This window comes from Fundulus heteroclitus, chromosome 7, assembly GCF_011125445.2.
Source record: "Fundulus heteroclitus isolate FHET01 chromosome 7, MU-UCD_Fhet_4.1, whole genome shotgun sequence".
Lineage (NCBI taxonomy): Eukaryota > Metazoa > Chordata > Actinopteri > Cyprinodontiformes > Fundulidae > Fundulus > Fundulus heteroclitus.
The window spans coordinates 11,270,101-11,288,533 of NC_046367.1; the positions used below are offsets into that span (position 1 = coordinate 11,270,101).

The window sequence follows — 18,433 nt, forward strand, 5'->3', positions numbered from 1 at the left end:
CCACAGCTGCCCACACCGTCGCGACTCCACCGGGAATAAAGTGATTCAAATCGCAAGAGAGAGAAGCTGTCACAAACCGAAATGATAAATGTTCCCTTGCTGTAATTTAATAGAAATAAATGTTTTCTTTTGTTTCTCTGCACTGAGAACTGATGGAATGCAGCCCTGATGTGTTGTGAAAGCTTTTCCTCCCGCTGGTCTGAACAGTCAGAACACCACAAGCATGGGAGAAAACAATCCCCAGCAGCTCATGACAAAAGAGATCGAGGTGTTTTCCTCACCTTTACAGGTTCTGTTGACTTCATGATGACGAGGTGAGATTTTAAACCTGTTCTTGGTGACTGTACATAGGTTTGGCAGTTGTGCTAATTTCTTGTAGACCAACACAAATGGCTGTGTAATTGTGAAGTAGAAGGAAAATTATGCACAATTTCTTCTCCCCCTCCCCCCCCAAATAGCTCAAGCACGATCTGCACTTAACTGGGCAGTTTTTAAATAATAAATAATAAATAAATAATAAATAAATACACCTTTATCTTATTCATTCCTTTATCGCTCTGGTTGTAGGTTTAGTGTTGTTGTCCTGTTGATAGATGGACAACAACACTACGTTCTAAAGTTTTGCAACCTTTAACGAGTCTACTTTCAGGGACGCCCTGTGTTCAGCTCCTTTCATTTGTCCATTATCTCTGACCCCCTTCCCTGTCCATGAAGAAAAACCTTCCCACAGCATGACACTGCCACCACCATGCTTCCCAGTGGGGATGCTGTGCTCAGGGTGAGATGCATATAGATTAAAAACTGCCTGGCTCTACATGTTTGTCTCCTGAATGGTCTCTGCAGAACTGTAAACAGGAACTGAGCTGTGGATCTTTGCAGCTCCTCCAGAGTTAGCATCAACCTCTTGAATGCCTCTCTGATCAACCCTTGGCCGGCATGTCAGTTTAGAAATGAAAGGCACATTTTTCACTTTTTTTCTTTGTGAAACATTTTGTAAACCAATCAATATTTTTCCTTACATATCACATCTGTGCAATAATGTGATCTGATATGTCTCATGAAATCATCCCAATAAAGTACACGGTTACATGACAAAATGTAGAAATTCTCCATTAATATATTTGCGCTTGGTTTAAATACTAGACTATTTTTTTTTTTACATGTCACTTAGTTTTAATTGAAAGGTTGGTTGAACTTCTTTTAAGTAACTCGCAAAACTTGCATTGTATGTCTCATGAGCTATTCCAAAACCCAAGGTCCAAACCTATTCCGAGCCATTTAAAAAGTTCAGAATCTCTATATACATGGAAAAACTGTCATGACTTGATATATACTATAATTTTATCTCTCTTGTTGAAAGTCTTTTACAGAAAAGGTTGCCAGGTGTGGTGGAGGAAAACATAGCACTAATTCAGTCACAGGCAATAATCTAAAAACAAGCAGCTTATAAAATCAGGAAACATACTGTAAGGCAGGGCTATGGGAACAGAGAGGCTGTGCACTCAGCTGAAAACATTGATATACCATTATCCATGTCTTTACATTAATAATGTGTGCCTGCATTTTTCTTCTGAGGTGGGGTTCTCTTAGGAGGTTATTAGTAAACATTTCTGCACTAAATAACTGCCTTAGTGACTTTATTTAATATAAAATACAGTTTTAACAGAAGGTCTATAAGACCTGTTTATCTCTATAGACGTTTATCTGAAACCTGTGCATCAAATATGAGTGTATTTAAAGCATCTCCCTAGAGTTAAAGCCGGCTACAGGTATTACGGTGATGTAAAAATCAAAAATGCTGTTGAAATAGTGGTTCAAACGAATGCTACTTGATTGATTTTAAAAGTGCCTTACTTTTTTCTTAAATAGAAACTCTGATCAGATATGCTAAACAAGTTTTTCTACATTGTACATTTTAATCGACGGCAGTTTAAAGGTTTAAAAAAATAGTGTTTGCATATACAGCTATGATGTATTTGAGATGGAAGTTATTGTTAAATTGAAAGAAATCTGTCTCTTCTTGGACTTCTATGAGCTTTAGCCTCCACTTAAAACAAATCTGAACAAAAATCTGAACTATCCACTAGTTGGAATTAGCAGATTAACGATATACCAACTATAGATGTCCATAATTGATGCATACTAAAGCAAATCGATGTAAGAGACTAAAAAGGTTTCAGCGGTTTAAGTAAATGCTGATTTTTGATTGTTATACTGCATTTGTTTTCTGTCAGAAAGCAACTCTGGCCTTAACGCAAAAGTAATTATTTGTAGTACTTGTTTCACACGGAACGTCAAAGTTACAGAATGGAACATAAGGTGTTTTGGACCAGTGCTCCGGCTTGTTGTAGGTGTTTCTTTCCTGATTGCATGGGTCAGTACTGGCGTTTGCAGAACATGATGTTCTACTGAGGAGGTAATGCAATACTTCGAATTAGGCTGGCTGGACCAGGGACTCATTTAAAACGTACAAGACAGTTGGCCCTGAGGACCAGGGATAAGGGCGATGGCTGTAAATCACCATAGATGTCTATGTAAACAACCATGGACACAGCAAGGGTTTAGAGGTTTATCAAATAGTATTTGCTTAAGCTACTAGTGTTTTTATTATGATGAGAGCTGTTTTAAGAAGGTCGAAGTCACTTTTGGTCTCGGCTCTGCACTCAATCACTGTCAGCTGTAGCCTCTGGAAAAAAAAACAACAATCTGAAGTTCTGTAAAATGAGTTTTAACTACTCCCGGTAAGATATTAAAGGAGTGGTTTAGGATTTCAGAAGGGAGGTTTTATAAAAAAAAAAAAAGAGTATAAGCAATTAATATCCTAACTGCATGGACTATGCTGGCCCCTAACCCCGGGGTTTCACTAAATGCGGGAGCACAGCGGTGCAGCAAAAGTATTCCACCCAGCGTGATCATTCCCGGTGGAAAGGGTGCCTGGCAGGAAGTGCATGGCGAGTGCATCGGGGCGCTCCCGCGAGGTTAAGTATTGTCATTGACATCAGATAACTCTCTTGGTGACTGCATTTAGCATAAATCCAGATTAGCTCAAGCTAATGGCTAGTCTAGACAGGGATATGGCCAACTTGGTCTTCTACTGCCCTAAAACACCTCCAGTCTAAAAAAAAAAAACTCACGTGGTTTAATACAAACACTATTTTATGAACATTAATCGCATTTCTAATTAACAGCCACATTTGCATTGGGCAGTCAATTACACAAAGGCTAATAAATGATTACGCAGAAGATGGAGGTACGTCACAAAAGACCTTCTTGTGTAAAACACAGACTAACAATAAAATATGTAAAGCGTAAAGATGGTAAAAGTCTGCTCTGGAACTGATCTGATAACCAAGTAAAAGCTGATTTTACACATTTTACTGTCATCTCATTGCATGTTGGCCTGTTGAAAAACCTGTTACAATTAGAAACGGAGGTGTTGTTTATTGAATATCAAGCCCTGTTCTGTCTTTGAATGTGTCTGTTGTATGTGTTGTGTGTGTTTTGATCAGTAGCTGGCTGCGTTACTGTTGCCATGATGCCACTTGTTTTAATTATTCATTTACTCCGTATTTAAAGATGAACTGACCATTGGGCAATGTAGTATCTGTGCTTCATGGGTGGCCCCACCATTCATCTGAAAGTGAATCACGGCACAAGTTTTAAGCAGCCAGCATGATGAGGTGAGTTAAACATTTGCGTAGTGTATAGTGAGATTAAGTATTGTTAATATTTGATTATACCGTGTCTCCAGTGTTGAAGTTGCGGTTGTATGGCTTCTGGAAAGGTTGCACACATGAATAGTGATGTGAGCGGTGGCGGCCATGTGGCAGAATTGTTCTATTTCTAAAAAAATCTGTGACTGCTTGTCTTAGCTAGTGGTCAGGTTGTGTAAGCCAGAGTAAAACGGTTGTAATATGAGCTTTATTTTGTCTTCCTGTGCCGTTTTGAAATGAAGGACAGAAACACCATGAAAGGCATACTGACTTTAACCCAGAGAGTTCAGTGCACTGTGAATTAATTCTGCAGCAGATATTCATGATCCTCAGAGAAGAATTTGTGGATGAAGCTTTCTACTTCTCAGATAAGTCACGGAAACATCAGGCACATGAACATTTATTTTGGAGATCCTTAAAAAAAAAAAACAATTTCACCTCACCAACACTTCACATGGACTAAGCTGCCCCCTTAAGTATTGCCATTCACATGTTTGTGCTGTGCTAAAATTCTGGGCTACAAAAAAGGGCTGTCGAGTTTAACAATGTTCTTTTCAATTGGCATGCGGCAACAATTAAGTAAATAACTTTTTTTTAATCTCTGTACTTTTTAAAACTCTCCTGTGGAAACCAATTTCTTTTCATGAAGCTTGGTTTGTGAGCAGCTATTCATTGGTCGACACAAACAGTAATTCCTAACACATCTTTATTTTTACACAGCCTTAAAGTACATTGAGTGCTGCAGACTACAGAGCTGTTAAATGGTTTCCTGTGCAGCATTCTGTTTGAAGGGGGAAAAAAAATACTATCAGATCTTCAGGCTTATCAAAAAGGAGAAGGAAAATGCACATGGAGAGATAATCAAGCACAAATCTGAGCAGTTGCTGCTGGGATGCATTAAGAGATTCTTCAGGTCTTGGGAAAACTCATTAAAGTGCCTTCTGCCGTAACTCTGACAGGTAAATTGCATATCTTTGTGTCACACATTCATCATAATCACACGAGGTTGGTTTTTGCTCTCAGCTCTTCTCTGGGAGCCAAAATCAGGCGAGCCAGGTTCATTTCTCTGGCTCTGAGCTCCCGCTGCCTCTGCCAGAGACGGAAACAGAAGAGGAGATAGAGAAAGGCAAAAACAAAACACAGACACAGGGAGAACGAAAACCAGGGCAAATAAATGAAGAAAAAGACGCTTTGAAGGAGGAAAAATAAGTGTTTAAGCCTGTAAATGTGATTATTTAAAAACGGCTTAAAGCAGAACCGCCAAAAGACATGAGCCGCAGCAGCCTGGCTGTGAGACATCTGGCTGCGATTTCTATACCACAGAGACACAAAACATGTGAGGTTTACACTTATACTCAGTCAAATTTTAATTGAAACAAACATTAGAATGTGACCTGGACCCTTTCTAGCCTATTAGTCATGTGAAAAAATAATAGATACTCTTCTAGAATTCCACCACAACCCAGATCTGCAATTTGTTCACTAATTTTCAGAACAAGTGAAACAATTTTGATTGTGCTCCCTGACCAGCTGTATTTAATAATGATGAATAAATCTAGAATTTGACGCCAGCAGAACAGTCTCAACTCCTGTGGGAGATGTGGTTACCATTTTGTTACAGCACTGTTCTTTTTTGACCACAGCTTTTAAACATTCAGAAAATAAGAATAAACAACAGTTACAGCTTTTAAGAGACACCTGAGTCCATCCGTACTGAGACACACTCAGCAGATTCAGGTTTTCACACTCAACAGTTTCTTTAGTTTATAGAAAATGGTTCATATAAAGTGGAAAAGAGCAGATGGAAATGTCAGGGGTGGACGAAAATTTGCCGACCGTTTCAGACCGGTAAAATAGGGAACCGCAAGTAACTCCAACAATGTGCTGTTACAGCGTACCATATCTGAACACACAACACACTGAGCGTAGATGGGCTACAGCAGCAGAAGACCATGTAGCAGGTGCCACTCACGTCACATAAGGACAGGGAAACTGGGACTACGGTCCACACGGGCTCAACCAACATTAAAGAGATTGAAAAACCATCGCCTTGTCCCATAAAGACTCAATTTCAGTTGCCACATTCGTACGGTCCGGTCAGAATTGGTAATAGTATGAATCCATCTTTGCTTTTATCTGGCTGTTTCAGGCTGGTAGTGGCGGTGTAATGGTGTGGGGGAGATTTTCTTGCCACACTTTAGGTCTTTGAGTGTCAGCTGAGAATTTTATAAATACCTTTCAGCAGGAAAAAACACCATATCACAAAGCGCAGATAATCTCAAACTCGCTTTTTAAACGCGACAATATCTCTACTGCCTCCATAGTCACCAGATCTTGGTTGAACAGAGAACCTCAGGATGTGGTTGGATAGCTCAGTTGGCATGATGTCCGACTCCCTTGGGTTTGAATCCTGAATATATTTTCATACAGTATTTACATTTTTTATATAGCCAGTAAATGAACTGACTAAAAGAAGTCTGAGTCAAGCGTCAGGAAACGGGCTACTGGAACATGACAGCAATGGACATGTGAGGGGAACAAGTTGGAAAGCTGGCAACCTACTACTCCAGACACCTTTTGGCAACAAGGCAACATGAAAAGACCATGGAAAACATCAAAACGTCCAGGATAACCAAGGTCTAAGCTAAAATCATCTCTTAGCTCAGTGTTCTAACATCAACAAATGGCCGTTGTTTTCACAAGAATCGATTCAAGAAGTACAACACAAGTAATGCTGCAGCAAGGGGCAGGCGAACACAAGATGAGATGATGTGTATATACAAGCTGTACTGTGATCATCACAGCAGCCAACAAGCTGCTATATAGTACATTAACAGTGATCCTTGAGAAGCTTTTCAATAATAAGGTTATGGTTGACCACAATAGACATGATCTACCTTGGAGGGGAAAATTGGTCGCCAAAATCAAGGCAACACAGAAAAAAAGTAAGCCAATTCTAAGAACTCCAGAAAGGAATAACCAAGATTCTGGAAACTGTTAAACAAAGAGTCCAAGCCCTAGAGGCAAACAGACCAGTGGTAAAATACCAAATAGGAGCTGAACACCAGCTGCTGGCTGACAAATCATTCACCCGAGACTATAAAACCAGTCACAAAGCCTTAATCACAAAGAAGTCTATGACTCAATAGCACACATTAATCCTGGAATGCCTGAAGGTGAACAAGGCCAACAACTCTGGGATTCTTTTGCAAACTCTGTGAGGCTGTGGAAAACCAACGTTGAGGCCAACTTTGAACCAACTGTGCAAGTCCTGATCCATCCATCCATCCATCCATCCATCCATCCATCCATCCATCCATCCATCCATCCATCCATCCATCCATCCATCCATCCATATATACCAAGGTCCTGTTGTGCAATCTAACCTATTTTATTATGAATATTATTAATAATTATGATTGGATATTATAATTGCTATGTTATTCTAGTCAAAGCTAAGCGACAATGACATTTTTTTCACCAATAGTTGTGATTAAGGGCTACCAGACAGTGGAATAGGACTCTGTTTTACTGTGAACTTGATCATTTAAAGACATTCATGCAGGTTTATTTTTCTGACTGAGACTGCCAACAAAGAACCTTTGTATGTCTAATATTGTTCATATCAATCATGCCGAGGCTACAGGTAATCTCTCACCATCTCTGTACCAATGTGAAACTGTCTCTCTCAGAGAGAAGTGTCTACACACGTTTAAGCGATTCTCGGTGTAATGATAGTCACGTAAAAACAACAGATAATGTTTCAGCTTCACTTCATGCCACAGTCGTCTTCGTTTTCCTAAATGTTCCCTCATGTAGCGGAGGAGGATGTATGAAGCTGTTGCTAGAGAAGATAACTAAATACTGTATCATGCCCTAACTATGATGATATCATGCATTTTTTAACACTTTCCCTCTACCGCAATGAACCTTGGAGAGTATTAGAGTCTGCACCTCAGAAAAGTCCAGGCAGAAACGAACTAATTCCTCCTTATTTTGGCTGAGTTGAGTCTATGTATTAAATTACTCTGAGCTCGGCGTCACCAAGTGGTGTCAGTGGATGGCTGTTGGCATAAAACCCAAAGTGATATAGAAATAAAAAGAAACCTGTGAGTGCAGCTGAATTACACAGCAGGCGTGCATATTAGGCGCTCAGTCATATTTTACAGCACAGTATGCAGTGTGATTGAGTTCATTGTGAAGTTGATGATTTTAATACACATCTAACTCGAAGATTACAGGACAAGGGGCCATCGGAGAAGAAATGGGACAAAGCTGAAGGACTTGATAAACCTAGACCTACAAGTTTCAGTTAGAGCCCTGCGTCCTCAAGAAAAGTGAAGGTTTTGCATGGGTTCTGTATTTTTGTATATGTTACATTGTCTTTGGTTTATGTTCATAGGAATAAAGGCTTAGCTAACTTTGGTGTTCCGAATAAAGCTACAGAAATGGAAAACCTTTTCCTTCACACTCTTTCTTTTACTGTTTGTGTGCTGCAGCATCTTTGCATCTCTGGTGGGAATCTTATAAGTCAGATGCAAAAGCAAACAAATGCCTTTTTTTTCTAACTGTAAACAATAATAGCACACATTGGATTTTATGGCACTAGTGGCATTTATTCACAGTTTTTTTAGCCAGGAAACAAATGTCCTGAGGTTGGGAATCAAGCCCTGGGTGGCAGTGCCTTTTCATGTGGGGTACCATCAGTGCCTTTAGCCAGATGCCTTCCCAAATTAAATGCATTTTATTGAGATGTTTTTCTGGAAGATAAATGCAGTTTAGAAAATAGTCTTTCAGTGTCCTGAGTCGCTAGTTTCTAGAACCAGTAAAAGCAGCAACCTGGTTAAGGTATGTCTCTACGAGCTCTACACATCTAGAAACTAAAATGCCTGCTAATTCCTAAAAAAAAAACAAAAAAAAAAACAAAAAAAAAAAACTGCTCGATCTCTATCAGATTAGTTGGGGAGCATATGTAGACTGGCATTTTTAAATTCAGCCACAGATTCTCAATTGATTTGATGTCTGGACTTTAGCAGGACCATTCTAACGCAGGACTATGTTTTGAACTAGAAAGTAGTGCAGAATCTGCCCAGGCAGGTTTGAACTAAATTATTTACTTACAGCGCTATCTATGTGTTTAGGGTCATCGTCCAGCGAGAAGGTGAACCCCCACTCAAGTCTTTTTGAGCCTCTGACGGGGTTTCCTACTAGATCACCTTTTAATTAGCTCCATCCATGTTCTCAAAAACTTGCATCAGCTTTTCTGTCCGTGATGAAGAAAAGCATTCCCACACCATGATACTGTCACCGTCACGTTTCATTCAGTACTGATGGTGTGTTAACTTCTTACCACAGACTGTATCTGCATGGAAGCCAAAAAGTTCAGTTTTGGTCTCTTCTACTAGACTAGACTAGACATGATTAGACTGGAGCACCTTTTTTATTGTTTCCCTTTTGACATAATCCTCCACCTGAGACACATCTCTCTGCAGCTCCTCCAGAGGTACCATTGGCCTCCTGTCTGCTTCTCTGATTAGCTCTCCATGTCCAGCCTGTCAGTTTAGGCTGACAGGTATGTGGTTGGTAGGTTTACAGTTGGACAATCGAACAGCCCCCTGCTCTCTTCAAACCTTTAGTTACTATTTCATAGCCTAATCCTATTTAAAACCTCTTTATTAATGCACCCCATGCTTTTCCGCTATTTAAATTTTTTTAAACATATTTTTACTTCTACTTCATAAATCACAACTTTGTGTTGGTCTATACCAAGGTCTGCAACCTGTGGCTTCCACAGTGGCTCTTAATAACTTTGGCTGCAAATTATAGTTTTATTATGGTATTTAAATGTAATAATGATAATAAATGCAGTTTTTTGCAGTTTTTCTCTAGGAATAATTGCTTTTAATTTTCACTACAGAATGATGCTAAATGTGATATTTAAATCAATATTTTTTCATTATGTTGGAAACAGATTTTTTTTTTATATCATTATCCACAAATATCAACATCCTATCCGTCCTCTTTTTTTGTAAACCTCAAAATAGACATAAAATGGCGCTTCTTTAAAGATTACAACAGATTTCCTACAGTAGATCTTCATCAAAAATTATAACTTGTCTTGCCAGGCAACATTTACAGCTCTGAACGAGTTTAATTCAAGTGGACTGTGGGCAAAATGGCTCTTTAGACTGTAAAGGCTGCAGGCCCCTGGTCTATACCATAGAACACAAGTATTACTTTTTACTTGTCAAACTTGGCAACCAGCCCATGTGCTTCTACTGTTCTACCAGGAGGTCGATGTAGAAGGATTTAGGTTTCATTAAATGTGTTCAGTTTTACAGTGTATGCTTTAATTGTCTATGTGCAGGCAGAGAAACAGACCATTAAATAGGAGAAATAGAGAAGGAAAATAAAGCCTATTCCTATTTAGCTAAAGAGGAAGTCATAATCCTTGACACAATCGCCTTATGTTGGGAGAAGACAGTACCTGAAACCAGCTGTTGCCCGCTGATGCCCACAGTCATGATGCCCAGGTTGTTCATGGCCGTGGCCCAGGCTCCATGACCAGCAACAGGGACGCTCAGGGGGCTGTGCTCAGCTCCTAGATTACCTGGACCATCAGCTGCTGGGACAGATACAAACTTAGTGAGAGATTACAAAAACAGATTACGTTTAATTCTTAAAGTAATCTGGCCAAAAGTATTGTCATGCATTTTTAACATTTTTTTTTAAATTTACCACTGGCCATAGCAGGTAGTCCCTTTTCTCCTTCCTCTGAAGCCCTGTCATCAGATTGCTTCTCAGACGGACAGAGAGATGGATCAGCGGATCAGACAGTCAGCAGGCAGGCTAGTTCCACAATAACAGTTTGCCTGTGCAAGACAGAAAACAGGGAAAATAAAGATAAAGTTACACACATAAACACAAGCTTGAACTGATTTACGTGTTTTGTTTGTGGGCAGACATCTCACGATAGTCGCCCATCTGAAAAACCTCTGCTGAGTGATCCACTGAAGCCCCACGGAAAACATGAAATAACTTCATCAATTGTGCCGAACAGGCCACAACTCAAACACATCCATTTCATCCCTGATGTTGATAGAAGTCATGCTGGATGAATTCTGACGCCCATTGTTGAATTTTAAGGCACTGCTTACCACAAATTCATGAAAATTCCAACTTTTTTAAGTAAAAACTCCTGCTAGAAGCAAAAAGAAAGATTCAACAAAAACTGTAGACTTTCCCCAGTAGCATGTCACTCAAAGCCACATGGATCCACCCGTTGTGCTCTGATGGGAGCATGGATGGAGGAAACAACAACCGTGTCTGAGTGTCATCACTGGACACGGTAACTTATTCACTTAAATGCACATTCAGTCCATTTTCAGGTTATTTCCAGGGACTTGTGTGGTTTTGTGGTTTGTCAACACTATTTGTCAATAATGATCAAGTGCATTACAGTTTGGGAGCAGTAATTAATCTTTCTCACGAATTAGAATTCAGCTAAGCCATCTTCATTTGAGGCTTACATGTCTAAATATCACAGATTAAAGTTGCGGTGGCACTGGTTTTCATCTTCCCACATAGGATGGTGTGAAAATGAATATAAGCCTTTACCTGTCATGAATGGTGTGGAGCAGAACCCAGAATTCAGCCAAAACATTGTTTCCCTTTGCTGGATTTATTGAAGTGCAAAATGAACAAAAACCACATCCAAAAAAGTGGGTAAGGCAGACATCCAATACACTGACAGGAACAGAACTGGGCAGAATAAACAGAAGCAGGTTAACCAAAAACAGGATCAAGGTGCTGGGCTCTTACCAAAACAAAACGAGGAGGCACAAACACGTTGGCATGAAGTGTGATGAACCGACGGGGAGCAGAGAACTAAGGCAGGTTTAAATAGGCTGATAGAACGGGTGAGTGGAGGGAAACTAATCAAGGACAGGTGGGAGTGATTAAGGGAGCAGACAGGACACTAGAAAATAACCCTAAGACAAAACCAAACAAACCAAGCACATAACTAAAAGTAGAGCTAAAACCGGGACCAGATAACTAACACAATAAAGGGCTAAACTAGAATCCAAAAACGGAAATAAATCCAAGGGCGAAAAGAGCTACTTTAACCAAATAATAAACATAAACCAGAACAGAACGTGACAGAGCCCCTCCCTCAAGGACGGATTCCAGACGTCCTTTGAACCGAAAATAAAACAGATTAGACCGGGTGGGTGGAGGGGGTTACAGGACGGAGGGAAATAGTCCATCCAAAACAACCCGACAAACAGATGAAACAAAATCCAAAAATGACCAATCAAAACCTGAACCAAAAACAACCCAGACAGGGTGAACTAACACAAAAGTCTCAAAAAACAGAGTTTTAGAACAAAAAGTCTGGCGGACGTCCCGGAGCACGGCCCCGGCGTGTCAGGTTCTCCGGCGGACGTCCCGGAGCACGGCCCCGGCGTGTCAGGTTCTCCGGCGGACGTCCCGGAGCACGGCCCCGGCGTGTCAGGTTCTCCGGCGGACGTCCCGGAGCACGGCCCCGGCGTGTCAGGACCTCAGGAGGCTGTCGACGGGCCAGCGCCCTCGGAGACCGTCGGCGGACCAGCGCCCTCGGTGCTTGACGCCTGGATAAGGAGAGAGCAGAACCTGGCACCTTGCTACAAGCTGCTACAGGGGGAGCCTGGCTAATGGCTATGGGCGGCGGGGCCTGACTACAGGCTTCGGGCAGGGCCTGACTACAGGCTTCGGGCAGGGCCTGACTACAGGCTTCGGGCAGGGCCTGACTGCAGGCTTCGGGCAGGGCCTGACTGCAGGCTTCGGGCAGGGCCTGACTGCAGGCTTCGGGCAGGGCCTGACTGCAGGCTTCGGGCAGGGCCTGACTGCAGGCTTCGGGCAGGGCCTGACTGCAGGCTTCGGGCAGGGCCTGACTGCAGGCTTCGGGCAGGGCCTGACTGCAGGCTTCGGGCAGGGCCTGACTGCAGGCTTCGGGCAGGGCCTGACTGCAGGCTTCGGGCAGGGCCTGACTGCAGGCTTCGGGCAGGGCCTGACTGCAGGCTTCGGGCAGGGCCTGACTGCAGGCTTCGGGCAGGGCCTGACTACAGGCTTCGGGCAGGGCCTGGCTACAAGCGGCTGAAGATGAGGCCTGGCTACAGGCGGCTGAAGATGAGGCCTGGCTACAGGCGGCTGAAGATGAGGCCTGGCTACAGGCTGTGGATGACAGTGCTTTAAAACTGCGGGGAGCAGGCACTGGAGGCTGAGTCTTTAAACTGCGGGGAGCAGGCACTGGAGGCTGAGTCTTTAAACTGCGGGGAGCAGGCACTGGAGGCTGAGTCTTTAAACTGCGGGGAGCAGGCACTGGAGGCTGAGTCTTTAAACTGCGGGGAGCAGGCACTGGAGGCTGAGTCTTTAAACTGCGGGGAGCAGGCACTGGAGGCTGAGTCTTTAAACTGCGGGGAGCAGGCACTGGAGCTGAAATCAAGGGCGGGTCCTCCAGGACCCCTTCTTGGGGCTTGGGCGGAAACGGTTCCTCTTGGACCCCCTCGTCGCCTGCTGGCGGCAAACCCTCCTGGGTCTCCTCGACGCCCGCTGGCGGCGAACCCTCCTGGGTCTCTTCGTGAGACTTGGGCAGAAGTGGACCCTCCAGGGCCCCCTCTGGAGAACTGGGCAGAAGTGGACCCTCCAGGGCCCCCTCTGGAGAACTGGGCAGAAGTGGACCCTCCAGGGCCCCCTCTGGAGAACTGGGCAGAAGTGGACCCTCCAGGGCCCCCTCTGGAGAACTGGGCAGAAGTGGACCCTCCAGGGCCCCCTCTGGAGAACTGGGCAGAAGTGGACCCTCCAGGGCCCCCCCGGGGATAGGGGCCGGTCGACTATAGAAAGCCTGGAGGGCTGATCTATAGTACCCCTCTACCTCCTTTAATTTAACCTCCAGCTCCACAGAATAATGGCTGAAAAGGTCCTCTCTGAGGCATTTAATTAAAGGGGCAAAAGTTCTTATCTTATTCTCCAGTGTTTCATACTCGGCGTCACGGACGCCACCAGGAGGCGCAATGGGCTGCTCAGCTCCTGGTTCCGCCGCACTGGAAGGCGGACACGCGATCATGGATGAAGCGGGTGATCCATCGGTTAGCAGGACGTCGGAAGCGGGTGGCAGTGAGGGAACAGTAGTTTGGATTACCCGGTCAGGTCCGTGTCGGAGCCTACGGCGTCGTCCTGCGCGGGCACGCTGCAGGCCTGCATCTGCCGGAGGGACAGGAAGAGCGCGGGCTCGCGCTGGCGGGCACGCCTCCTCCACACAATCAGGAAAAAGACCTGGGTTGAGGAAAAGATCCGGACGGAGGTCAGCGATTACGTCTGCCTCAACCTCCTCAAATAAATCCGGATCAGAGAAAAACCTCCGAGTGGACTCATCACCGGAGGACTCTGGTGAGTTCTCCCCCATTTTCTGAGCGGACACCATATCACCCAATATGAGCCCTCCCGAGCGTAAGCTCCGAGCAGGAAGCTGGTTAACGTTGCTGCTGCTGCGGGGGAGACGTCTGGGACCTACACCGGGAGGACAGAACGCTAATCTGGTTCCCTTGAAAGAAGATCCCATTGTCGATCCTTCATCCGCCCCCAGGAAGAGATCCGGTGAGCGAATAATGCGAGCCGGCGAGCTGGGCAAAGTGCCGGCTTCGCAGAGCGCTGCTCTTCCAGCGAAAGAAAAATGAATTGGCGATGGGTTCTTATTTCTTGGTCGGTTCATCTGTCATGAATGGTGTGGAGCAGAACCCAGAATTCAGCCAAAACATTGTTTCCCTTTGCTGGATTTATTGAAGTGCAAAATGAACAAAAACCACATCCAAAAAAGTGGGTAAGGCAGACATCCAATACACTGACAGGAACAGAACTGGGCAGAATAAACAGAAGCAGGTTAACCAAAAACAGGATCAAGGTGCTGGGCTCTTACCAAAACAAAACGAGGAGGCACAAACACGTTGGCATGAAGTGTGATGAACCGACGGGGAGCAGAGAACTAAGGCAGGTTTAAATAGGCTGATAGAACGGGTGAGTGGAGGGAAACTAATCAAGGACAGGTGGGAGTGATTAAGGGAGCAGACAGGACACTAGAAAATAACCCTAAGACAAAACCAAACAAACCAAGCACATAACTAAAAGTAGAGCTAAAACCGGGACCAGATAACTAACACAATAAAGGGCTAAACTAGAATCCAAAAACGGAAATAAATCCAAGGGCGAAAAGAGCTACTTTAACCAAATAATAAACATAAACCAGAACAGAACGTGACATTACCTTTTGTTTTTGCTTTTCTGTCACACACATTTTTCAGATGGTCAAAAATATCTTTACTTGATGTGAGTAAATTTGCAAAGGAGAATGCTTTCATTTGCTAAGGGGAAATCTTTTCCAAAGTAACCTGGTCTAATAGTAAAATACGGGTGACTAACCGCAATTTTGGAATTCATTTTCACTACCCACACAGGTCTTGAAAATCAAGAATTTACTTAAACTGAACCTGTCTGACAACATGAAGTAGGCGAAAGGGTTATAAAGCCTTTTTTGGGACTCCAATGAACGACGGTGAGATTCATTAACCATAAATGGAGCATAACTGGAATAAATGCATAAATTGAACATTGGGAGAGTCTGCATAGGATTGGCTGACCTACCAAAATTACTCCAAAAGCACATGGATGAGTCATTCAGGAGGTCACAAAATAACCCAGAAGACCATCTAAAGCATTGCTCATTAACCTAAGTAACCCCCCTTTTTGTTTCATTTAATTGTGCTGGACTTTTAATGTTAGGTGATCTGGCTCAACCTCATTTAAAAAAAAATCAAGTCCCTCGTTCTAATTTTTATCTAAATCTTTCATTTCCAGCCAGGCAATCACCAATAATGTATCTATGTCAATTCTGCTGCCTCTGCCACGAATGAACACTTTGAAGCCATGGCATCAATCGTTCTAAGTTAGTGTTCATGCTTCAGCAATTTGAAAGAGACTGAAACTGCATCTATGGAAGAGCTACAAGGTGAAAACCACTGCTTTGAATGGAATTACGGAAAAGAAATCTACTTTTCATGATATTCTAATTATATGACTAGCACCTGTAATATATTTACCGTGAAATCAACCTAAATCATTCTCATTTGTCACCTGGGATGGAAGTAACATTCCCCATAAACAATCAGTCCTCTCCATCAACAATGCCATAGTCAAGTTTTTCTCCTTTCAAACCTAGAGGGATGGTCCGGAATTACTTCGGTTTAGTTTGTAGCTGGTGTTTACTTCCTGGTTCCTGAGCCAATCTTTTCAGAATTTCCAGGGTTCCCAAAACAGAGTGAAAATTTCGTATTTAAGATGGCAAAAATTAACCTAACCCTAGCCATATGGATTTCGCTCCGCCTAGCTCCACTCACATCCATCTGGGACCTCTCCATAGGAATGGCCTTTTTTGAAGGCTGGGCCTTATCAAAAATCCTTGCATATGATTGGATAAGCCACTTGTCTGTCATCTTTATCGACGTGCTATTTCAACCACTCACACCGAAGCTAACCCGTGACGCTGTGAGAGCGACACAGGAAAAAACAAAACTCTTTTTTTTAATGTGTTTGCGGCTCTAGTGGCACGCGTTTTATTGACAGTGAGCTGACAGGAAGAGGGTGGAAGACATGCGGCAAAGCGCCGCGGGTCGGAGTCGATCCTGGGCCGACCACGTTGAGGACTAAAGGCCTCCTAACATGGTTCGCGCTAACCGCTAACCGCTCCGCCGCAGACGTGCCCCGGAAAACAAAACTTGCCAAATCCGGTCGGGAGAAGGGCGAAAACATGGTTTCCACCAACAAAAGCCTTCAGAGGCGTTCTCTGATGTTCTTTTAATGAAACAGTATTAGGTAGATTGGACAACACTGAAGAAATAGCAGCATCAATGTTAACGCTGCTTCCTCGATGCGAGCCGCCATTGGTGTCTGAATCAGTTTCACGGTCGCTTCTCCACTACGTCACATCTATGAAACTCCAGCCCTGCGTCCTGATTGGCTAGACAATAAAATTGGTTGGAGAAATCACTCTCTATGGGAGAGGTCCCAGGTGGATGTGAGTGAAGCTAGGCGGAGCGAAATCCATATGGCTAAAGCCAGGTTATGCAAAAGTGCAGCAGCCTGCAAACATAGAAGCCAGCAAGAGAAGCGGACCAGAAACAGAACAAAATTCACTGAAGCGGACGCTCAACCTGCCGAGGATCAGATGTGACCACAGAGTTGATTGACGTAAGTAAACGTTCTGATATGAGGCTGTTAAAGCTTTTGTAGATCGGTTTATATAATCAACAGTTGGTCTTTGATCACGCCGAGCTGCCGCTTTATTGCGTGGCATTGCAGAGGGTCAGGCTTGGTCCGGCATTGTACACAATAAATTTATAAATTAAGCAAACCGGCATTATGACAGTTCTGCGATACTGTTGCTAGATGTCGCCACTTCTGTTTGTTTGTTAATCGCGCCCGAGTGTAAATAATTTTTAAGGCTCTAAACTAATTTTTAAGGACTATCAAAACACTATCAAGATGGAGGCTTGGTGTATATAACCTTATTTTATCATAATCAAACGGTTTATGGTCTTTTTCTATAAGCATATTAGGTGGCTATATACCTTTAAAAGTTTTTTATTAAATAACCAAAAAAAATAAATCAATGGGCTTTTATCTGGGACCGTAGTTTTAAACTTCAGTCCTCGAGGGCTGGTGGCCTGAAACTTTTAGAAGCCTCATTGAAGAGCTCTGTAGAGTCTGGCTGCATGCTAATGAGGTAGTTTAGCCATATGCTTCAGGTGTGGGACACATCTGGTTAACAATTTGAGTTTGAGACCCCTGATTTAGGAGAGCAGCGTGACTTTGACGCGTGTGTGTCTAAGTGTAATGATGACGAAGTGAATGTTCGGTACCCAGAGCATGTCTTCCCTCTCTCCCTCTATCTCCCTCTCTTTGTCAGCGTCTGTCAGACCACCACTGTTCAGCAATCTTCATTTTTCACGTCTGACACCGGGAAACCAGCCGAGCCTCGCGCCACATCCTCTTTTAATTGAGACACAATCATATCAATGAGTTTTTATTAATGACTACACACCATGACGTGTAGTTCAGGGACGCTCGCCGTTAGGACTCGCACGGAGACTGTCCCCGCTGTCGTCCTCGCTCTTGATTAGAAATTTGATTACTGGGAAATAAAATGTAGCACTGAAGCAAAATGTGTGGCGTGGCTGCAGGGCGCGACAGCTCACTGGTGATGTTTACCGGTAGTGAAGTGTTAATGCCAAAAAAGGCAGCCAATCAAATACACTGCGCGATATAATGATACTTCATTGTTACAATCTGCCAATCAGATAGATCATAGTATTGCCTTTAGGGCCTATTCTGAGCATTGTAGCAGCATGCTTTTTAAAGATAGTGAGTATTACAGTTTGAGAATGAAATCTCTGCTCAATCAAAAACCTTTTTTTTTTTTTACCTGTCCACCAAACTTGTACACAAGCAGCAAGAAGTGAATGTAAAGCATTAAATTAAATGCAGTTACATATTGGACTTCATTACGGAATTTCTTTTTTGAAGTTTGTTGTCCTGTTATACCACAGAGAAAAAAAAAAACACCCGTGAGTGCCTGGTGGCTACGTTAGCTGCCAGCTGGAGGCACGGGGCTTCCCCATTGATCTGGTTCT

The 18,433-nt window shown here is 43.3% G+C and overlaps 1 protein-coding gene across 1 annotated transcript in view; it reads right to left on the reverse strand.

The window, feature by feature from the left end:
• The window catches only part of enox1 (ecto-NOX disulfide-thiol exchanger 1), a gene marked incomplete in the record, with an annotated part of 142,500 nt that overhangs the window by 37,580 nt on the left and 86,487 nt on the right, over positions 1 to 18,433 (reverse strand). The window contains 2 exon segments of the mRNA XM_036138916.1: positions 10,201 to 10,335; positions 10,452 to 10,520. Coding sequence (XP_035994809.1) covers positions 10,201 to 10,335; positions 10,452 to 10,520 — 204 coding nt within the window.